The 16,338-nt window shown below is 39.5% G+C and overlaps 1 protein-coding gene across 2 annotated transcripts; it reads left to right on the top strand.

Moving 5' to 3' along the window:
* The first annotated feature begins 257 nt into the window (after nt 1–257).
* pan2 (poly(A) specific ribonuclease subunit PAN2) lies at nt 258–15,381 on the top strand. 2 transcript variants are annotated; one of them, XM_041799442.1, is made up of 26 exons: nt 258–356; nt 790–1,095; nt 1,504–1,673; nt 1,811–1,931; nt 2,048–2,125; nt 2,428–2,698; nt 3,467–3,812; nt 6,271–6,367; nt 8,386–8,505; nt 8,617–8,736; nt 8,836–8,964; nt 9,170–9,369; nt 9,512–9,660; nt 9,771–9,877; nt 9,984–10,082; nt 10,196–10,284; nt 11,953–12,094; nt 12,197–12,334; nt 12,460–12,519; nt 12,613–12,703; nt 12,784–12,941; nt 13,125–13,268; nt 13,887–14,066; nt 14,204–14,297; nt 14,851–15,042; nt 15,166–15,381. In XM_041799442.1, exons 2-26 carry the CDS (start codon nt 808–810, stop codon nt 15,198–15,200), a joined length of 3,618 nt encoding a protein of 1,205 aa, XP_041655376.1. In that variant the 5' UTR covers nt 258–356; nt 790–807; the 3' UTR covers nt 15,201–15,381. The 2 variants fall into 2 exon arrangements, with proteins under 2 accessions (XP_041655376.1, XP_041655375.1); XM_041799441.1 differs by having other exon boundaries at nt 14,851–15,054.
* The last annotated feature ends 957 nt before the right edge of the window (nt 15,382–16,338 follow it).

The following is a 16,338-nucleotide window of genomic DNA, read 5'->3' as shown; positions in this document are numbered from 1 at the left end:
GTAACACGGTGAACCTTGGTGCCTTCAGGGTTCTTGACAGAGCATGTGGCCCGGTTTGGCGTAGAAGCTTTCATTATTCATTCCATACGAAGAGGTTGAACTTATATACGATAACATTGGTTGATGGAAAGTGTGTGTACATACATTTATAAACTCTCATATACAAGTACACAAAAACTGTAAAAACGCCGCAGTGCAAAAGTAAAGTGACTTTTACATGAGAATATGAAACACCGGAGCTCTCGGCTTCTCTTGAACGCACCCTGTTTGCACCGGAAGTGTTCTGTTTTTGTGTGTTATTGTTGTGAATGGAGTGAGCATGGACTCCTGTGTGGTAAATAATTATACAGTAATAGGTTAGTGTGACATTTATACATTTATACTTAGATCTAACGATTTGGGTTGAAAAAAGTAACCTACAGTGTGTAGTAATGCGGGTTATGGGATATAGGAAGCGAAGTTACAGCTACAACAGTGTGCTAACGTTAGCATTATTAGCCATCGGTTAACGACACTCAGTGGACCAAATAACGATAATGACATTTCCCTCTGTGAAATGTGAAGCATTAGACAACGTTGCAATGCACATCAAAGTACTAAACGAGCAACACTCTGATTTTGAGGCTTTTTTGTAGCAGTTAGCTGTCGGGTTTAGCAACTGGGGTGCAAAATGAAGCTAACAACAAAGTCCGTCTGAACTTGGGAGGCAATAATTGGGCCACGATAAACACGGTTTATTTGTTGACTTTTATACGCAAGCCATTCATGGAAGTTTTGATCTATCTGCAGGTTGATTTAGCCATATCCATGATGAACTTTGACGGTCTCGACCCTGGGATGGGTGAGTATCCAGCCGGCCTTCACGGGACCCTGGACGCGGGGATGGAACCCTCCATGGACCCGCACCTCAACCCCAACTTACTGCAAGGTGTGGAGCTTGATCCAGAGGGGCTGGCCGTGACAGTCCCCGAGCCTGTGCACCTGGTGGAGGGCATGTTTTCAGAGCTGCACAGTGCTGTTTCAGAAGTTGGCATCCCGGTCACTGCAACACATTTTGATCTTCAGGAGGAAATGCTCTGGATGGGAAACCACAGAGTAAGAGACATGAGTATAGGTTAATATAAAGTTAGTAAAAGCTGTTAATAAATCATGCAGGTTGCTTTCCGTCTCTCCGAGTAAATAGTGATGCACTGATTATGAAAGTCAGGGCAGATGGGACTTCTAGAGTTGCACAATTCATCAAATCACAGTTGCAATGTCAGGCCGTGCAATTACATCATCGAAGGAATGGCTGTAATTATTTTTGTATTAAGTAATACTTGAATGTCTTACTAAAAGCCCTGCAGAAAAGCCTTACAGTTTACAATAGTACCACTATTTCACTTTGTAGAAGTACCTTCATTTTTTAAAAAGGAAAGACTACATTATTTCTGTGAAAACTTCTGGTTTTCTGTCTTTTACCTACATTTAATTAATTTCATTTCTGTGTGTTACTCTCTTTAGGGTCACGTAACCTCATTCTTCGGACCTACGATGGTCCGCCATTCTTCTTTCCAAGTGAACGCAGCGGATGACATTCGACACATTCAGAGTTTGGAAACCGGCGTCCTCTTCCTCTCCAAATCTAACCTCAGATGTCACACTCGTGGGGGCCTTATTATGTTTGATTACCCGTAAGTGACACAAAACTTGACAGAGACAAATGCTCTTGTGCCAAAATAGGATTTAAAAAACTGCAGCTTAAAGATGATTTCTCATTCTGCAGATGGATTTAGGATGATTTTGTTGACATTATGTGTATTTATTTCAGGATGGAAGAAGGTGCTGACATGCACAGTCTTCTCATGACAGATAACAACACCTTGCTCATGGGTGGATTACAAAACTATGTGGTTGAAGTTGATTTAAATACTGTTCAAGAAACTCAGAAGGTAAGATAGTAAGTCCAACTGATGCTTGTACCACTGTATTGTGCATTAAACTTTGACATATAACTTATAAATAACAATTTAAAACATTACACTGATGGTTTTCTTTGTACTTACAGTTCAATGTTGAGGTACCAGGAGTGGCAATTATGCGACAAACCAGCCGTTTCTTCTTCTGTGGGCACACTTCTGGCAAAGTCTGTGTTTTCTTCTTTTTAAAATGCTATTTTGTGCTCAGAGTTTCTTCAAAGAGTTTATGCTGTTGTTATAGTGATTGCATGATTTGGGATTTGGAAATGCAATACCTTCATTTCTGTCATAGCAGTCTGAAACTTACCTTCAAACTCATTTAATATCCTGCTTTGGAAATTTGCATGATGTTGATTTGAAAAACTAACAAAAAAAAAGACTAAAGGAAAAAATTATGTAAAGAAATCTGTTGGTGACAGATGCATTGTCCCCTTCACACCAAACTCACATGTCCCTCTGTCAAAAACAGGTAACCCTGCGGGATCTGCGCAGCTTCAAGATGGAGCATGAGTTCGATGCGTTCTCCGGCAGCCTCTCAGACTTCGATGTTCATGGAAACCTTTTGGCTGCATGCGGGTTCTCCAGTCGAGGTCTGAATGGGTTGGCATGCGACCGTTTCCTCATGGTGTATGACCTCCGTATGATGCGTGCAGTGACACCCCTACAGGTGCATGTGGACCCTCTCTTCTTGCGCTTCATTCCCACCTACACATCAAGGCTGGCGATCATCTCACAGACAGGTATGAATGGGACAATGCTGGGCCTCCTTTTACTGTTTTTATTGGTCAGTGTGTTTGTAGACCTACACTTTTGCCTCTTAGGGAGTTTTGTTAAATAACCTCATAAAAAATAGAGACTATTTGCAATAAGACTTTTATTTTTTTGCATCACTACCTCTTTTTTTTTTCTTCTTTTTTAAAGATTTTTCTTTTTGGGCCTTTTCATGCCTTTATTTGATAGAGGAACGACAGTGGTTAGACTTGGAAACAGGAACGAGAGTGGGGAGAGACATGTGGTAAAGGGCCTCAGGCTGGATCTGAACCCAGGCCGCCCACGTACATGGGTAGCGCCTTAAACCACTCGATCATCTGCACGCCCGCATCTCTACCTTTTTAAACAGAGGTGTCTTAGTGTTTCCAATTTAATGACACTGTACTTGGCTGTTAGGGATGGCCTTCCTGCCCTTCATCATTCTTTAAATAACATCACACACCTTTTTGAGTCCAGGCCAGCAGTGGAATAGGGAGGGATGACCGTTATCCTTCAACATGGAATTTTCCCCTAAAAAATCTAGACACCAGCAATTCAATAACTTTACTTCAAGAGATATTGATATTTTGCTGTATCAGTATTTTGTTCCACCTGTGTCTCTGATTGTTGGTGTTTGGAAATAAGTGTCAACACCACATAAACAAGTATTTAACGTTATTTCCATTCCAGCCCCTCAGGTTTATAAAATTACCTTTTCATATAGATTATAATTAGTGTTCCACCTCCTCTTTCTCCAGGTCAGTGCCAGTTCTGTGAGCCAACTGGACTCGCCAACGTGGCTGACATTTTTCACGTCAACACTGTGGGTCAGCTGCTCATGAGTTTTGATGTATCCTCCAGCAAACAAGCGCTGGCCTTCGGGGACTCTGGGGGATGTGTGCACCTTTGGTCAGATGCTCCGGAGGTTTCTTTTAATGATTACTCTCGGGAGACTGATTTCCCCCTGCCTTGTCTCGTGGACACTCTTCCTCAGTTAGACTGGAACCACGACCTGCTGCCCCTCTCACTCATCCCCATGCCGCTGACCAGCACTGAGCAGCTGCTGTCTGATTGGCCCTCCTCACTGGCTACACCCAGCCCCAGGTAACACAGTCACAATTAGGGCTGTCACAAATTTAGTAGGGGTGCACCGATTGCAATTTTCTGGCTGATCACCGATAAACGATCTTTAAAAAGCCTGACCTGCCGATTCCGATTTTGGATGATACCGATATTTTTTATAACTCACAGCATACACCTTCAATGTTCCAATCTTATTTTATTGAATAACATTGAACAATACCCGTGAAACAATACAAGCTTGTTTTTTTAACTGCACATGAGGTAGTTCTCTCAAATATAAATGAAAAGTTTAAGGCATTGCTGTCCAAACTACTAAATTATATCAGTTCCTTTAGTCTTTCATTTTTCACATTTTAGTAGGTAGAAGCATATGAAACCAATCTTATCCACCGATCTTATGTATAAGGATCGGCTGATCGCCGATCTCCTAAAATTAAGAAAATCGGCGCCGATACTGATTTTGGCCGATCGATCAGTGCACCTCTAAGATTTAGACTTTAGTGTGATTCTTGTGAAAATTAATTAAAATTACTAATATCTGTTTTGATATTACAACGACAAAAATACATTTTAGCAACGAAGTATAGGGTAATTTTTGCTTTAATCACCAAAAATGGCAGGCAACACTTTCTAAACTGCATGCAATGGCATTGTATTCAAATACATGTACACAAGATTTTTTAATGGTTTCTGTGGGGAATTTGAGCCCATTCATTCTGTAGAGCAGTGCTTCCCAAAGTGTGGGAGTACCGCTGGTAGGCTGCGAGAGTTCATTTACAAAAACTTAAATCATATAAATTTTTATTTTGTCTCATGTATGGAACTGCTGTCACAGTTGACCTGGTATTGGATTAGCTGGTGACCCTCATTAAACATCATTCAATTTGAAATAATGAGATAAAAGGTCAAAACATGACTTCAGATTTGAAACTGTGAATCTGAAAGGTCAACATATGATATAAAAAGTAAAAAATTCAAATTGAAAAGGTCAAAATATGCAATAAAAAGTCAAAATCATAAGTATGAGTCATAATTTTGATGAAATGAAAACACAAATTTTCTTTTCCAAAATTCTTGTCTTTTTATCTCTGATTTTCACTCTTTACTTTTTCAGATTTTGATTACTTTAACAAGGATATTTGAAATCATCAAGGTTAAGTTTACATTTTTATACCTGAGAAAATCTGCAGACCTCATACTGGAAGGCCACTTATAATGGCAATATGCTATGATCTTGCTGGGCAGACATTACCGTACCACGGGCCAGATTTGGCCCCGGGCCTTGAGTTTGACACCCCTGATATAGTATATGTTGTTTTGAGTATCTGCTGATCTGTGAATCTGGATGGACCTGACAGCAAAGCTGATTTTCAGTTAAATTTATCTTTTGAAAAAGTTGTTAATAGATCAATTTAAAAGTGGTAATCAAAAGTATTAAAATGTATGCAACCTTAGTTACAAAGTTTTCTTTACCTCTGCTGTTCTCACCTTTAACATTTTATGATAATTCAGCTTTACAGGCACTGTCCTGCTGTAAATACTCAACACTTCACAAGTAAATACCTAGAAATAGTTTCCATCTACTTCACTCTAGTTTTGTGCTTTTTAATTATAAAATCTATAAATCGCAGCTGTGACAGTTTAATGAGCATCTACTGGAAAAAAGTAAACATCTTGACTGTTTTTCAAGATTTATTTCTTAGGAAGGAACCTGTGGGTTTCAGGCTTTATCCCACAGACCAGAAGAGAGAAGCTGGAAAGACTTTAGGGACAAACAAAGCTCATTGTTGGTTTATGTCTGTTCGTGGGATTTGTTGACAAATGCAGAACTACAGATTACAGCCTGGTTTATTTTTCGTATGGTGAAGCCACTTCACAGAACGAAACCAAAACACCAAACGTGACGTGAATCATCTTCATTTTCATAAAAAACATTTATGCATAATGAGGAACTTGTTTATTCCCTTTTTTGCACTCATCCTTGACTGACCTCTCAGAGGTGATGTCAGTCTTTTAGATTATGTCATATTGATGACATTTCTTCAGATGGCTACATCCAGGAATTATCAATTCAAATCTCCCTAGAAACGTGTTGTTTTCTCATTTTTTCAAATATTTCACTAGATTTTATAAACATGGTTAAGTTACACATTAAGCTAATTTTCACCAAACTTTGAAGATGGACTGTAATTCCTAATGTAGCCAATTTTATCAAACAACCAACATTTTTTCATGTAGGGTAATTGAGTTTTTTTAAATTTATTAATTTATTTTTTTTACTGAAAACAGGACAATCCACCATTTTTCAGTCTCAGTTGCCAGTATGATAGATGCCACAGTCTGCTAGTAGATTGTTTAAGAGAGTTATGGTGTTTATTTTTGGTAGAAACTATTCAAAATTGGTGTTTCTTTTTGGGCAAGTGTGACTTTGTATTTTGTTGAAAGGGTTGTAAGCGTTTTTCTCTCTCCTTTCCCACAGACGAGCTCCTCCTGTAGACCCAGAAATCCTGCGCACAATGAAAACTGTCGGATTTATTGGATATGCAGCAAACCCTCGTACCCGCCCACGGAACCAGGCATGTTAAAAAAAAAAGAAATGTGGATCTTTTTACCTCAGATGTTTTATTCATGAAGGCTTCTATGGTGTTTATGGCAGTGTTTTCCAACCATTTTCCTTTGAGGCCCCTCTACATGTACCAAAGAAAAGCTGAGCCTGCCCAAGACCCACACGTAAAGAAAATGTGTCACATAGCTGTAAAAAAAAACAACAACATTTTTTTTAATTGTTTCACTGAAAATACCCTAAAAACATACATTTTTATTGATATTAAGATCACAGTTTACAAACCACTATACAAGTTTGTGTGGAAATCTATTTATTTATGATTATTATTTTGGCAGGGATACAGTATACATAGACAAACTGGGAATAGTCACCACATGCATGTTTCAGGGTGTTTTTGCCAAATGCTAATTTGCAACAGTCGTACCTAGAAGGGCCTTTATGATAATGAAAGGTTAAAATTGTAAGCAGAAAAGGGGAACTGGGTACATCATGAAACAGTGTTACAGAAAGTCAGACATGAATGCAGCTACAGTGCTGTGAAAAAGTATTTGCCCCCTTTCTGATTCCTGATGGGTTTTTTTTTGCATATTCATCACACTTAGATGTTTTGGATAATCGGTCCAATTTTAATATGTCACAAAGACAACCCAGGTGAATACAAAATGCATTTTCTAAATGATGATTTTATTTATTAAGGGGGGACAAAAGAATCCAAACCTATTTGGCCCTATGTGAAAGAGTAATTACCCCCCCCCCCCCCCCCCACGTTAAATCACGAGTTAACTTTGATCAACCACAACTCTTGGAAAGCTGAGTTCAATTTCAATGGCTGCACCCAGGCCTGATTACCGCCAGATTTGTTGAATCAAGAAATCACTTAAATAGAAGCTGTCAGACAAAGTGAAGTAGGCTACAAGATCTCAAAAAGAAATGCATCAAAGAAATTCAAGAACAAATGAGAAACAAAGTGATTGACATCTATCAGTCTGGAAAAGTTTATAAAGCTATTTCCAATGCTTTGGGAGTCCAGCGAACCACAGTCAGAGCCATTATCCACAAATGGAGAAAACTGGGAACAGTGGTGAACCTTTCTAGGTGTGACCGGCCATCCAAAATCACTCTAAGAGTGCAACGACGAATGGCTAAAAAAAAACAAAATTAAAGGTTTGAGGGGACCAAGACAAAGTCGGATTTTAATCCAATTGAGATGCTGTGGTGTGACCTTACACAAGCAGTTGATGCTGGAAAACTCTCCACTATGGCTGAGTTAAAACAATTCTGCAAAGAAGAGTGGGACAAAATTAATTTGTTGTGCTGCCTTGAAGGGCAGCTACAACAAATGCTGCAAACTATTTTTAGGGCTGTCAAGATTAATCAAGTTAATCATGATTAATCAAGGTCTAAAGTTAAAATCTCCTGTTAAAAAAGCAGGTCAAGAAGTCGGATACCCTTAGTTTAAGACAGTGAAACTTAATAAAAACCCCACAAACACAGTTTAAAATGCAAAATAATGGAACTTTAAAATGTAATAAAAAGGGTGTGATTAATCACAATTAACTACAGCTATTCTGAAATTAATCACGATTCAAATTTTTAATCCAGTTATTTTACATTGTTCCTTGTACAGCTGCTCAAAACCAGAGTGGTTTGATATAACTAAGGCTAATTTAGCTTTTTAGTAACCAGCAGCTGCCTCTCGGTCATCCCCTTTAGCTCTTTTTGAACTAACTGGAGTACATGCCATGCTCCTTCTGCTCCTCACTTAAATTCAAGTGAGAGCTGTTTTGGTGGGAGGGGAAGAGCATACGCTTTGCTGTAGAGGGTAAGGGTGTGCTCCATTTACCACACATGACAAAACCTTTGGATTAAACAAAATCAACACATCATGTAGCATAGTAATTGTTTTATCTTGATTATCTTACGTCATGATCATTCTTAGCCAGAATGGTAATTGAAATTGAATGTTAATCAACTGTCCAGCACTAGTTACAGCTTCCTGATGGGAAACATCACTTCTCTTTTTTCCAGGTCCCTTACAAAATAAAAGATGTGGAGCTTGATTATGATAACTACAACCAGGTCCCTGAATCACCGATTGGGCGAGATGAAGAGCCACACCTTTACATGGTGCCCAAAAAGTACAGAAAGGTTCGACAGATCTCTGTGTGGTTTTATGTAATCTAACAACTATCTGTTTAATATCTATGTATGAAGACAAGTTGAGTTTGAATATGCAATGATGTCTGTGCTCATGATCAGGTCACAATTAAATACTCGAAACTTGGGCTGGAGGACTTTGACTTCAAACACTACAACAGAACTTTGTTTGCTGGTCTGGAGCCTCACATCCCCAATGCCTACTGCAACTGTATGATTCAGGTATGGTGTTTTTTCCACTATTTTTCAGGCATTTTTGTTTAAGTGTGCTAGATTTCAAGTAAGTGGAGTTTTTCTTCTGTTTCTGTGTTGGCACATTAGGTTTTATATTTCCTGGAGCCAATCCGCTGTCTAGTCCAGAATCATTTGTGCCAGAAGGAGTTTTGTTTGGCCTGTGAGCTCGGCTTCCTCTTCCACATGTTGGATTTGTCTCGTGGAGATCCATGCCAGGTAGGTTATCTGTTCCTCTTAGTCCCGGTAATACTAGGATGATCCCTGCGGAAAAACTTCACACTTTAACGATCCAACTTCTTAAGGTGCATGACCAAAAAGACTTTCATGAAATCTGAAGGGTCGGCACTCAAAAATGTCCTTTCAGAGGTGTTTAGATGTCATTGCTAATTGGCTGACATGCATGCTTTCCTCCTCTTTCAAGGCCAGTAACTTCCTCCGAGCATTTCGCACCATCCCTGAGGCCTCAGCGTTGGGTCTGATCCTTGCAGACTCAGATGAGCAAACAGGGAAGGCCAGACTCGGTCGTCTAATCCAAAGCTGGAACCGCTTCATACTTACACAGCTCCACCAGGAGACGCAGGAGCAGGAGGGCCCACAGGCCTACAGGGGAGCCAGCAGCAGGTCAGAGCAGCCAACACAGACATGTCTCACTACAGCAAAAAATTACAAATCTGTAAAAGTTACTACCGTAAAGTCTGGAGCTATTCTAAACCCAAAGCTTTGTTTGAGGAATCACCTATTTGTTTGTGCTGTGTTGGTCCAGCTCTCTGGGCTCCTCTGGTGAGTCAGAAATTGGAAAACTGTTTGGCTGTGAAGTGGAGAACAGCAGTCTGTGTCGCTGCGGCAAAGAGACAGTCCGTACCTCCCTCACGTTACTCTTCACCATGCACTATCCTGAACAGAGCTCCCAAGGTGACGTTATAGTCCTCTTTTGTTCTCCTTTATTCCCACAGAAGTTCAAACTCAGAGTGACTGGTTCTGTTATTTGCTCAACAAACATTTATCTGTCTTTGACTCATCAGATAAAACAATAAAGGAATACGACTTTGCTGAGATCTTGAAGAAGAGCATCTGTCTGGAGCAGAGCACTCAGGCCTGGTGTGAAAACTGTGAGAAGTATCAGCCCACAGTGAGTGACAGCCTCCGTTCAGCCACATGAGCAGTATATGACCAGACATCTGTACTCCGGTTTCATATGATTCTGCATTATAAGCGTGTCTGATTGTTTCATTTAGGTCCAGACACGCAACATTCGCTGCCTGCCTGATGTTCTGGTCATCAACTGTGAGGTGAACAGCGCTAAAGAGGCTGAATTCTGGAAAGTTCAGGCAGAGGCAAGTTGAATTTTGCCACTTTTCCTCACTGCCATGTTTAGATGTACTTGGAATTTTAAATTGTGGCCATGTTCCTCTTGTTAAATGTGTTTATATTTTGTTTTCTTTAACAGTATGCCTTTAACAAGGCCATGCAAAAGGAGGCGATGGAACCACCAAAACCTAAAGAACCTCCGCCCATGCCCACAGAGTGGTGCATAGAGTAAGATCCCTTTCAAAATATCCATGAATAGGGTTTATTTTTGGTGAAAAAGACATGCATGTTTTCTTTCACCACTTTTTAAAGTCACAACTTATGACTCCTTAGTTCACTAACATCTGAACACAGTTTTTTCTTAAATTTTGTTTATTTAAAACATCTTGAAAAATATCAAAATATACCAAGCAAAAAGAAAAAAAAGCTACAACAGAAAGATTCTGTTTCAATAGAGATTTGTTTTACACTTTCTGGTGTAGAATGACGTCAAGAACTTTATTGTTCCTTTTATACAAAAAACTGAACTCAAGTAACTCAAGGCCCAAGCATTCAAATTATCAGAATTATAAAAAAGTCATAAAGTCATGGTTAGCGGTGTCAAAAGCTTTTCAAACTCTTCATAACATGCTGCATGTAATCTCTATCAGCGTCACTGGGTTCCTGTCCACCTTCAGCTTTTCTGACGAAAAAAAGACAGACCAAAAATAATGTTAAAAAAGTGATTGGTGAAAAAGAGAGTTGTATCTCAAGCCATTTAATTGTGATATGTTTGATCAAAATTGTTCGATTTGATGATTATTTAGATTGCACTTACACTAGACAGGACAAAATAGGAGCACACTTGACAGATCCAACCTCTGAAGGTGTGTGACCAAAAAAGACTTGCATGAAAACTAAAGGGTTGGCATTCAAAAATGTCCTTTCTTTTAAATTCTGGCTAAGGCAGTACAAAAGACACAACAAACTCATTTTAACAAGCTTTCTTCCACATTTTTGAGTGCTGACCCTACAGTTTTATAGCACTCACACTAGAACCAGTTGCCCTTCACTGTTCTGAAGCATGATTGTCCCCCCTTCTCAGTCTCCTGCTAGCCTGCACTCATACTGCTCCAAGCCCAACCAGTCCTTAGCAGGCGACTGAGGAGAGATCAGGCTGTAACATCTGTGGCACATGTAGTTTACAAGATGCATGGTCTCCAGAGTTAGCACAACAGAGAGATACACAGATAATGACGACAGCTTTGCTCACTTTGTGGCTTATTTTGAGAAGTTTAGTTTGAATACAGCACTTGAACACTGCCATTGCTTGAAATGATTGCCAAAAGTAACAGTGTCATCGATTATTTTTCATGTTGAAACTGCCCTCACATGCCTGTTTGCATACATGTGCAATCATACTGTGCTGATGGCCACCTCTTCTACCTCTGTCAAGTGCTAGGGAAGTCTAACATGCTTGAGCACAGTACAGAGGACTCACACTAGTCAAACAAGCTTGACTTTGGGGGTTAGGTATGTTCGGGCATGGTACAGATTTCCTAGTGTGAGTGCACCATTAGATCCTAGTTCATTTTCTGTCCATAATCTTCTCGATCTTTGACAACAAAAAAAAATCACACATATTTGGTTTCTTTGAAAATGCTTTAACATAACAACCGGGGACTCAAATGTCATTCCGTTTATTTATTTGTCTTTTGACAGAAACATATTTGGCAACTTTTTAGATAATTGATTGAAAAAGTGCATTTCCAAGGATTGTTTGATAGTTTCAGCCTCTTTAGTTTTAGAATAAACATTAAAATCAGAAGGTGACATGCTGAGTATTTAAGTTAAGCAATATTTTGGGAAATGATGAATCGATAAGCTCTTCCTTTTGCCCCTCTATCATTCTTGCAGTGGGGAGGACTGCAACATGGAGGGCTTCACCTTTGACACCCGAGCGGAGGATCTGCGACACGTCTGGATCCCTCTCACTCTAAAGATGTCCATCAGTAAAAGTCAAGGCCTGGAGATCAGCAGCTGGCCTGAAGGAGAGGAGGTAAGGGAAGAAACACTGACTTGGATGATCTGTTCTTGCTTGTTTATTAACCAGACTCCCAGCTCACTATGACTCATGGCACTGTTTTTTGTCTCTGATCAGTTGAGTGCTGCTGAGGAGGCGGAGGGCGCTTCTCTTTATGATTTGGTCGTCACGGTGTCTCACATCCTGGATGCTCGCACAGGAGGAAACTTAATAGCACACATCAAAGTGGGAGAGACGTACCATCAGAGAAAAGAGGTGACTCGATATCTGATTTCACAGCACAGCCCAGCAATGACCATCTTCTACTAGTATTTTTGTGGTATTTTTTGTTACATTAATTATGTGCTTTAAAATTAGTATCCCAACATTTTTTCCTTCAGGGAGTTACTCATCAGCAGTGGTACCTCTTCAATGATTTCTTAATTGAGCCAATCGACAAGGTAATATTTATATTTGTTGACATATAATGCTGCTTAAAGGCAGACAGTGTTTACAGCTGAGTAAAGTAATTCCTTTTGTTTTTATTGTCACAGCCAGAAGCTGCTCAGTTTGACCTGAGCTGGAAAGTGCCGGCCATCCTGTACTATGCCAAGAGAAACTATCACACCAAATACGACCTCCGTAGTAAGTTTTGGGACTCAAAAACTTAAGAGTAAAGGTAAAGTGCATTATTTCAGCTGCTCATTTTTCACTGTTTGTCTCAGTTAAAAACCCCATAGATGCTAGCGTGCTGCTGACTGAGGCCTCACTGGCTCGGAAGCAGAGGAAGAGTCACGCCACCTTCATCCCCCTCATGGTGAGCGAAATGCCACAGGCGGGTGACCTGGTGGGGCTGGACGCTGAATTTGTCACACTCAACCAGGTACGTTACTTCATGTACATGCCAGTTAGAAAAATCCTGTTAGAACACCATGCACTCTGATTAATAAAAAATGAATTCATACTCACCAGCTGAAATCTAGCCAGAATACTTCATCTTACTCTATTTATAGAATTTAAAGCCAAAGCTCCAAAAATTAAATCTTGCTTATGTTTTTGTTTGTAGGAGGAGGCAGAGCTGCGCAGTGATGGCACAAAGTCCACTATCAAGCCCAGTCAGATGTCTGTGGCCAGGATCACCTGTGTGAGGGGTCAGGGCCCCAACGAGGGAGTGCCATTCATCGACGACTACATCTCTACTCAGGAGCAGGTAATATAACTGCAGTCTGATTATGGCTTCTTTATTTGAAATATTTTCTGATCTCTTTATGCCTCTCAGGCAGGAAACTAAAATTATTTTGGTTATAGTAATGCAGGGCATTTAAAAGAGTTCTTTTCCAGACTTATTTTGGGGCATTTTTGCCTTTAATAGAGGGATAGGACAGTGGATAGAGCTGGAAACAGGGATGAGAGAGTGGGGTAGACACATGCTGGCTTCAATTTTGACACAAATTTTAGTTTCCCATGTTAATGAAAGCAAGAGAATTTAGGTTTAATGATTACTCTGCTGCATGCTGACAGAAAGGCAGCTGTTACTTGAAATAAAAGGCCAAATGACCTCAATTATGTGGAGCCAGTTTATTTTTGAGGAGTCACACCTTGAACAAAATAATTCAGATTTTCCCTCGAATTTGAATTCCATGCACAGGTGCAAATGTTGTAAAATCACAGAGTAACCATGTTTAATAATTATGATCTCAGTATCAGTAAAAGTAATCATGATTATTATTTTTTCCCAAATCAGGCAACATTTATGGATGGTATTTTTATTTTTAGTTATCTGCTCACATATTCACCACTGGCATTTCTGAATCTTTGTTCCTCTCAGGTGGTCGACTATCTGACACAATACTCTGGCATCAAACCAGGAGACTTGGATGCAAAGATTTCTTCGAAGCATCTGACCACGCTGAAGTCGACCTATTTGAAGCTGCGCTTTCTTATCGACACAGGAGTTCGCTTTGTCGGCCACGGCTTACAGAAAGACTTCAGGGTTATTAATTTACTGGTATGTTTTTTCTGAACTGTAGATGAATGTTTTAGAATTACAGTTTATTCTGTTGTGCTGAACAGTTCCCAGTTTAAGTTACATTAAGAAATAAATCTTACCGTGATGACTTGAATTGTCTTTTTCTTATTTTTAAGGTTCTGAAAGATCAAGTCATTGACACCGTCTACCTTTTCCACTTGCCACGCAAGAGGATGATTTCTCTGAGATTTCTTGCCTGGTACTTTCTAGGTAAGTCAAAGCTATGACTATGAGAATTAAGTTTTGCTCTGAGCATTGTCTTCAAATAACCTAAAAGAAATCTATAGTTACAAATATATCATTCAGCAACCAGTGACTTGAGCTTACAGCCAACTGTCTCAGAAAAAGCATTAGTTACCCAGTTAAACCTAAATCATGATTCCTTATGAAAGACAATAATCCTCCACTACTGATGGATGTTTGATTAAAGAACTGTTTGCTAACAACTGAAAATGAGAAAGGCTGAATCTGTTAATGCTAATATTAAATAGGACTAACTCAGTTGTCTGCAGCACAGGTTCAGGGCCAATAAACACAACTGCATATCTGCTCCTGTGTCGATAATCAGACACTTTCCTCCTCATAGTATGTTCTTGATCCATAGCTGTTGATATGTTTTGACAAACGTAGGGTAGTTTTCAGTTATCTCTACTCTTCAGGTAACACCAACATGTTTGTGCTGAGGTGTTCAAAGACCTGCATTACTTCCTAACAGTTGAAATGAATCATTACAAGTTGTTTCTGACTGTTTCTTTCTTCAAAGATTTAAACATCCAGGGGGAAACCCACGACAGCATAGAGGACGCACGCACGGCGCTGCAGCTGTACAGGAAATACCTGGAGCTGAGTCGAGGAGGAGGGAGTGATGAAGTGAGGAAGGTCCTGAAAGGACTCTACGAAAAAGGTCGCCAGCTGGACTGGAAAGTCCCGGATTCAGACACAGGAGATGGTCAAGGTAGCCCAAAAAGTACGGCATTACATAGAATGAGATGTGTGCTGATGATGATGAGGAAGAAATAATGAGTTTATGTGAAAGGACTGCCTGAGTGGACTGAAACTGCTCTTCTTCCTCCTGCAGGTGCTGCTGTGTTTCCCTCTGTGATGGGGCTCTGAGCTGCACTGTGATACAACTCCCACCCAGACGTATGACTCATCTCTGTCGGCTCAGCTAACATTATGTTTTTCACTATTTCCATTATTTTTTATGTGTACAGTGTTTTGAATGTCTGTTGCGTGTACAGTCTGCTTCTGCAGCGTGACCAAACTGTTTTAATCATGATTAAATTTGTAATGAAATTAATAATATTTTCATTTGGAATCTCTTTAAATCCAGCCAGTCTTTTAGATAAATCATGAGAACAAGAAGAATGGTTGTGTTGTAATAACAGGAAGTGAGAACCATATTTCACATTTATATATAATAGTTTTCATGCTACAGCGTCAGAAAAGCCCATTCAAATTTATCAATGAATCAAGGTTTGTTTGTTTCCCAGTCTTCTTTGAAGTTTGGTCTATTTAGTTTCACTTTCACCTGTGAATATTCCTGTCAGCTTCAGTAACATTTACTGGCAGTTCCACGGTGATGCAATATCTCTGTTAGCATTTTAAACACGATCTAAAGAACAAAGGTAACATTTCTGTGAAAGTCTTTTTGCATAGTTTTGTTTAAAGGAAATAACTGATAAACAAGGTGTCACACTGATAGTTTACTATCGAAACTTCAAACTGCCCTTTAGAGATGTCACGATATCAGATTTTAGAACTTTGCTATGATTCGACATCTCTAGTTCCAAAAAAGTTACGTTATGTAAAATGTAAGTTAAAAAGAAAGCGACAATCTTCATATCTCATAAGCAGAAAATTTATTCACAACATTAACAACACATCAGATATTGAACCTGAGACATTTTTACCATGACATGAAACATAAACTCACTTTGAATTTGATAGCAGCAACTCATCTCAAAAAAGTAAGGACAGGGCAACAAAAGTCTGAAAAGTAAGTGGTAGTGATGAAAAACTGCTGGAGTGAGCATTTTGAAACTAATTAGTTTAATTGGCAACAGGTCAGTTATATGACTGGGTTTAAAAGGAACATTTTAGAGAGGTAGAGTCTCGAGTAAAGATGGGCAGAGGTTCACCAATCTGCAAAAAACTGTATCTAAAAAGGTAGAACAATTCAGAAAAATGTTCCTCAATGTAAAATTGTGACAAATTTGAATATCCCAGCCATCTTTAGTACATAATACCA

This window comes from Cheilinus undulatus, linkage group 11 (assembly GCF_018320785.1).
Source record: "Cheilinus undulatus linkage group 11, ASM1832078v1, whole genome shotgun sequence".
In the NCBI taxonomy this organism is placed as follows: Eukaryota; Metazoa; Chordata; class Actinopteri; order Labriformes; family Labridae; genus Cheilinus; species Cheilinus undulatus.
The sequence above is the reverse complement of the archived record's forward strand: the minus strand, read 5'-3'. Positions and strand labels throughout refer to the sequence as shown.